We start from the raw sequence: 7,322 nt of genomic DNA on the forward strand, positions 1-7,322 counted from the left end.
TTTCATAACTGGGTTAATATGCATTCAAATGGTATAACTGTTCACAATACCAGATTATCTTATTGTTACCAAAATTGATCTCTTATTATAGCAAAATGATACATTGTTGCCCGAAGTTCCTGGCACTAATTGTACGATATTCGCACTGTATACACATCATTCTTTGCTCCCATCTTGCTGATCTTGATTGTCTGGAACATCACTTTTTGTCATCATCTCTTTCTCTTGTTCTTCCTCCTTTGCTACCTGGTCCACATTTTCCTGTTTGCCAGCGCCATCTTTCTTTCTCTTGAGGAACTGGATAAGACCTTCAAGTGCGACGTCCGTCTCTTCATTCCTCATGAGCACCTCTGCGACCTCTGCTGGAGTCACCATGACCTCCTTGATCAATTCTTCGATCTCCGGGTATGTGGCATGGTGATCTATAGAGTGGTAGTTGGAGGCCAAGATTCGAAACGACTCTGGGCAGCAGTACCCCATGTGAATGTGCATGTCCATCCTGCCAGGGCGCAGAAGCGCAGGATCGAGCCTTTCTTTGTAATTTGTTGTGAAGATAATTATCCTCTCCTCCCCACTTGTTGACCAAAGCCCATCAACGAAGTTGAGTAGCCCGGATAGTGTCACCTGTTGGAGATAGCACATAGGACATCAGAATGGAAAGAAAACTAATAGGAACTCAGCAATGCAAGGGAAGTATCATTCCAAGTGTCTATCTAACCTTGTCCTCTGAAGGGTTGGATTTGGTGCCCTCCTGACCTTCCTCCCGCTGTTGCAGCTCGACAGTGCAGTCGATGTCCTCAATGACAAGAATTGACCGGTTGGTCATCCCGATGAGCAACCTCCGAAGTGTTGAGTTCCAGTTGACCTCAGTGAGCTCAAGATCATATACATCAAATTTGAGGTAATTGGCCATTGCTGCAATCATGCTTGACTTGCCAGTCCCAGGTGGGCCATACAGCAGGTACCCTCGTTTCCACGCCTTGCCGATCTTCTTGTAGTATTCCTTTCTCTTGACAAACCTCTCGAGATCATCCATGACTGACTGCTTGAGCTTGTGATCCATGGCAAGCGTGCTGAAGGTTGATGGGTGGTGGAGATCAATGGCAAACCATGACTCACCTTCGTTCATGTAGATCTTGAGCGTCCTGTTCTGCTCTTTGATTTTCTTGGCCACGGCGAGGATGTGAGGGAGGTAGGAGGTAAGTGCTTTGTCCTTGTGCTTCCTGTGGAAGCTCATCTCGAAGGACCGGACCTCAAGCTTGAAATTGCCGCTGCCGCCACGGCCGTTGGCGTTGCTGCTGCTGGCGCTGGAGTTGTCCCGGCAGACAAGGCGCCACTTGAACTCGGTGCCCTCATGGACATCGGCCATCTCTTCGCCCTCCTCCATGCTGAACATCATGCTCTTGGTCTCGTCGACGCGGCTGACCCGGAGGCGCTGCATGTCGGTGTTGATCCGCGTCGCAAGGTACGCCCGGGCGGCGTCGTAGAGCTGGTTGTTGGCCCACCCCTCGGTCTCCTCTATGATGATGGTGTGCTGGGACGACATGTGCGAGCGAAGGTAGCCCATGCCGGAGAAGAGCAGGTCACGCACCTCGTACGGCACCAGCTCGTTGACGACGCCCCGCACCAGCATCGCGGACGCCGCGAGGGAGGCCGCCGTGGTGACGGCCTTCTTGTACGACTCCATGGCCTTGTCGTAGGAGGCCATGGCCGGCGGCGGGCTAGGGGCAAAGTCACTCCTCTGCTTTCGCCTCTCACTTTCCTTCAAGACCAAGTAGTGCTGGGAGATTTGAACCTTCCAAGCAGTGATGGTGCTGGTCGGTGTTGAATGGGGGCGTTTAGCTGGCGCGCGGTTTTATAGCTGGCTTGGTTTGCGTGGAAGTGGTTGGATGACGGGTGAGTCAGTCAAGCTAAATAATACTGTAGTATTGGTCTGAGTGGTGCGTTGTCCAGAAAGGAGGCCTTGGCCAAAGTAGAAAAATGGCATCACACTACTTGGTGGGTTTTTTCCTAATGGCACGGCCATGTTCCTTGGGTGGCCGTGCAAAACAAACGCTAGAAATGGCCTCAAAGCCGAACCGACTACCTGCTGGACCCCCACTTTGCGTTTGAGGAGATGGTTGTCTCTTCATGCCTGCTGTTGAGTAGGAGTACTAGTACTAGTATTCCTGTTGATACTAGAATGCGTTGTCGACAAACCAATGATGTAGTATGTGCTTGAGAATCATGAGCATATTTGTTTCCAGGGCCCACGGTAGTGAAAGCACATGCTTTTGTTTTGGTGCTGTCAGGCGCTGTAAAAGAATGCATACACAAACGGGTGAATTTCCTGTTCGTATTTGCTTTTTATTACTGGGCGCTCTGTTCAAATTTGTTGAAGTTGCACCACACGAGGAACACGTATGCACGATTAACATGCTGCCTGACAGGCACAGATGGGATGGTTGCGGGGAAACCCTTGCAAATGCACACGCACAATGACGTTTTTTGATGCTTTTTTGGAGCCTTGTGCAGGGTAAAGCAAGTTTACAACTGTCTGCATAGACTTGACGGCCAAGTTTGCGTGATGAATAGTCTGCCACTTGTAGCTGTCGGCAGTTGGCGGCGAGTTTCCATAGGAATTTTCTGCAGCTCTCACAACCGTCTATACTACGTGTTTCCTTTTGGTCTCGTGTCCCCGTCACGTTTCCATGCCCGGCGTATGCGAGAGTCCGGCTGCTGCTGACTAACAACGGTTGACGCCCGAGTAGCACTGATTTAGGTATCGTGCAGGGGAAGGAAGGGATTTTTTTTCATTTCATTTTCGTGTCTGTTGCCACCCTCAAAAAAGAAAAAGGAAAGGAAGAAAGAGCGTGTGTTGCCACTTGCCAAAGTTTCCCTCCATTGGGGGATGCAAGTAGAGGGATGCATTTGCATTGGGTCACCATGACATGACAGTCTGAAGGGGTAGCTCATAAACTATGAATCACTTTTTACACAAATATTGTGATCTTTGGAAGCGAATGAAGTAGGCTGGGCCAGTGGATCGGCCGCATCCCTACGCACTCCATTCTGCAAATCTGCATCACAAAATTCTCTTTTTTTCCAACATAATAAATCTACGCGTACAGGAGTCATAATATGGCTATAAAAAAAACTTTCAGTAATAATATGGTTATAAGTGTGAGGAAGGATGGATGGGGTTGCTGGTCAGCGTAAAAAGCACTTTGATCGCGTGCATCTAACTTTTTGATTAAACAGGAGGGACCAGGGGTACTACTTTTGGTCGAGTCGAGTAGGCCGTGTAGAACGATGAGTCATGAGACTTGACGTGTCCTCATTGCCGTGGTTTGGTTGGGTTGGGAGAGGAAAGCGAGAGATCGGGCGGGGAGCGAAAACATCAGTTCAGTTAGGCTAACTCTGCCGTGCGACTTTATTCTGTCTCGTCCCGTCCGTTTGAGGTAAAATGGACAAACGAGACGGCTCAGTGCGCGACGGCGCGGAACCATCTTGTCTGTTTTGTCCCCGGGCCGATCCATTTCAAGCGCAAACTTGCGCCGGCTTTGGATCGCGACGGACACCAAACGAACGCGCGCCTCGTCCGCGCCGGGGCCGCGTGGCAAGCGGCCACCTACCTCCCATCCGCCCACATCAATGCGCATGAACGGGTGGCCCCACTTGTCATCCGCACATCGAAAGGTTGCCATCCTTCTTTAAGTGGGAAGCGTGGACGGGTCGTCGTCCACACTGCCCCACGCTACCCCACGGCCTCCTCGAAACTCGACAGCACCGAACCTAAACCCTAGCCCAAAACTCGTCGGCCGGCCGCTCGCAGTCATGGGCCTCTGGAACTATGGCCGCAAAGGCAAGCACGACCGCGAGGCTGGTTCCTCGTCGGGACGCCGCCGCGGCTCGGTGAAGAAGGAGGAGCCCGCATCACCATCGCCACCACATCGGGCCCCCGCGCCGCCTGCGTTCTCCGTCGCGCCCACGGTCGTCGGCGAGCGCGACCGACACTACATCGAGGCGGCCGTCTGCCGCCGGTATTGGGATACGAGGACGCCGCTGCCCCGGAGCGACGTCCACCTCCCCAATAACTGGCACCTGTCGGCCGATCGCGTGCGGATCCCGCCCGTCCCGCAGAGCGACCGTGCGCGCCGCCAGGAGATCCAGCGCCACCGCCGCCTCCTCTCGGACGACCTCTACTACGACGAGAGGTACGCCCGCGACTCGCCATTGTGGGACACTTGGCTCCGCGATGAGCACGACGTGCGGCGGGCGTCGTTCTTCGCCGGCACGTCGACGGGGCGTCGGCGGCCACGTGAGCCCCGAGCGGCTCCCCAGGCGCGCGGGCACGCTGTCGCCATCTCCATCGCCACCCCCACCTCCTCGCATGACGGCAGAGGAGGAGGCCCGGCTCATGGCGCGTGTGCTGAAGGACTCCAAGCACACGCACGACGAGCGTCAATGGGCGGACCTCGAGGAGACGATGGCCCTCTCCGCGGCCGGCGACGTCGCCATCCCCGAGCTGGAGATGGCGCCAAAGGAGAAGGTGGTGGAGGAGCCGCCGGTGACCGCGTTCCACCCTGACTTGGTGGGCCAGGGGTGGAGCTGGTCGTGCTTCGCTGAGCAGATGGCGGCCGCCCTGGGGGCCGTGAACTGGTGCCCCACGCCGTCGCGGTCGCCGGAGCGGGAGGCCTCGCCTCGGGAGGAGGTGGTGCAGGCACTGACCACCTTCCAGCCCGCCGCCCCCGTGCACCACGGACCGCCGGCCCACCTGTGGACGTCGCGGGACTACGTTGACATCGTCAGCGACGACGACGACACCTGCGGCCAGTGAAGACAGCGACGGCCACGGCATCGACGGGCGCGGCAGGAGCGCGCGGGAGGCGTTTTTTTATTTTGGTTTTATGTTAATCATGAAACTGGGCCGTTTAAGTGGACTGAGAAACTGGGTCGTTTTATAACCGTAACCCTTATATATGTTTTATGTTTTTTTAACTGTGTTTATTTACCTTTTTAGTCATTTCATTTAAGTTTTTTTTTAAATTATTCACGTCCACCTCGGACAGTTTTTGGGTGCGGCCGCGCGTTGGACGCACCCACGACCCATCGAACAAACACGGACACGGGCGAACCCATCGACGCTTCAAAGAGACAAAGTCCAGCCAAACCGGACGTTCGTTGTTTAGGGTCGCGAGGTGGAGTTGGCCTTAGGCACGGCCTACGACTGAAAGGGGAGGACGTGCGTCGCGTACGTGCTTGGAGGAACAGGCACTTTTCACTTGCCACAGAAATGGTATCTGACTACCTCAAAAAAAAAAAATGGTATCTGACGTGCAGTCTGCGCTAGTGCGCCAAGCACGCAACGTATCGTGCAGAGCTTTGCCCAAACAGGTTGTCCCACCCCATCCCATCCAATCGATCGCTGAAAGCGAAGGACCAGGCGCGGTGCTCTCCACGTACGTCCGCCGCTCTTGGAGTCGGAGTGGATGCGTCCAACCAGCCAACCGCGTATCGCTGGATCGCGCCAGCCGTTCTTTACTTGCTTTGTTTTTCTTTTGATGAAACGCTTTGTTTTCCTTTCTGCGGGGAAGAAACGCTTTGTGTTCGGTTTGTTGGTACAACGGAAAGCTTCTTCCACTCCCCGATACCAAAAGAAAGAAGCATTGATCGGAATGGAGGCTGTCACGGGGATTTCGGGGTAGCGCAACAGGATGATTTAGGTATGGGATTTACACCAGAAAATTATACACAGGATTGGGCTAGCCCAATCAGGGTTGTCGCATTCAAGGTTACACAAAGGGGTAATTTTCACAGGTGCATGGCGGAGCCAAACGGTTGTGCGTGGCGCCCTGCCCATCTGAGCAAGCTCATGGCTCACCTGATTTTCATAAGTAAGTAGCATAAAACTACTACTTTATAGGTTAGGGTTTGAAAAAACTACCGGTTTTTATTTTTTCTCAGATAACTACCAAACGGGTGGTCGGCTGTTTCAGAAAACCCAAAACACTCGTTGCTAGCGATTTAACTCATTTTATGACAGGTCGGACCCATCCCTAAACAATTCGTTTGTTTGACTGCTTTGTTTGACCGTTACCTTACATATGTGACCCATGTGTAAGTTGTCTCTTCTTCCTCTATCTTCTCTTCTCTCCTCTGGCTCTTTCTTCTTCCTCTTCCCTGCCCGACTACTCCTACCCACCGACGGCCACCTCCACCATTTGTCGTGCGCCAAGACAAGGTCGACGACGGAAATGAAGGCCGCGTGGAGGAGCAGCCGCAGAGCAGGAGCACGGCCGCTGCCACCCGTGTGCCATGGCGAGGAGCGCACCTTCAACGCCCAGGAGCAAGGGTCGCTGCCAGCCGCGCCAAGGAAACCAGGCCGCCACCAGCCACACCAAGGAGCACGGGCCGCCACCAGCCACGCCATGGCCAAGGGCTCGGGCCGCCTCGCATAGGAACACGGGCCACCACCAGCCGCGCCATGGCCAGGAGCTCGGGTCGCCGCACACAGGAGCACGGGCCACCATGCGTGGTCACCAGGGAACTCTGCCACCTAGTGTGTCGCCCGCTCGCGCCGAGGAACGCAGCGGCCGAGCCGTCTTCTTTTGCCTGGACGGCGACTTGGCAGCCGGCAAGCTGTCGCCGCCGTTTCTATTGGCTCACGCGAGTTATCCTCAAGGGCCTGATTGCTTTTTCTGAAAACATTCAAGGACCCGATTGCTTTTTTTAGAAAAGTTACAGGGGTTATCTGTAAATGTATAAAAGAACAGATTTTTTTATTAGAACATGACAAAGGGACACTGACATGTGGGTCTCATATGTAAGGTAACAATCAAACAGACGGTCAAACAAACGGTTTTCTTACATGCGGGTCCCAACTGTCATAATCACGATCAATCTTAAAGCACTCTATGATTAGAGTTTTTTGAAACAACCAACCACCTGTTTGGTAGTTATCTAAGAAAAATTAAAATTCGATAATTTTTTAGAATCCTAGCTTGTAAAGTAGTAGTTTTATGCTATTTACTTGATTTCCATCTCTCCTAACATGGGTTATCCCATGCTCACGTCCTAGACACAGCAAACACTTTGTTTGTTCCACTAGCGATGCAACCGGCGACTTATTAACTCCTGCCTCAATAATCATAGCTACACAGTTGTATGGTCAGTCTCCAGGATGAAAAGATCAGAGCTCCATTCAAGTGTGAGAGATACACCCTCCATACATGCTGCGATCTCGGCTTCAAGCGCACTCGAACACCTCGGCAGGAATCGACAGGAGGCAAAGATCACATCGCCGTGATGATTTCGCGGGATCATAGCTGCAGCTTCGGCCC

At 53.4% G+C, this 7,322-nt stretch overlaps 1 protein-coding gene across 1 annotated transcript; it reads right to left on the reverse strand.

Moving 5' to 3' along the window:
* Positions 1–1,849, reverse strand: LOC123061416 (AAA-ATPase At3g50940). Its single transcript, XM_044484510.1, has 2 exons — positions 719–1,849; positions 1–624 (listed from the first exon to the last, which is right to left on the reverse strand). Exons 1-2 carry the CDS (start codon positions 1,706–1,708, stop codon positions 157–159), a joined length of 1,458 nt encoding a protein of 485 aa, XP_044340445.1. The 5' UTR covers positions 1,709–1,849; the 3' UTR covers positions 1–156.
* Positions 1,850–7,322: the final 5,473 nt, after the last annotated feature.

This window comes from Triticum aestivum, chromosome 3A (assembly GCF_018294505.1).
Source record: "Triticum aestivum cultivar Chinese Spring chromosome 3A, IWGSC CS RefSeq v2.1, whole genome shotgun sequence".
Lineage (NCBI taxonomy): Eukaryota > Viridiplantae > Streptophyta > Magnoliopsida > Poales > Poaceae > Triticum > Triticum aestivum.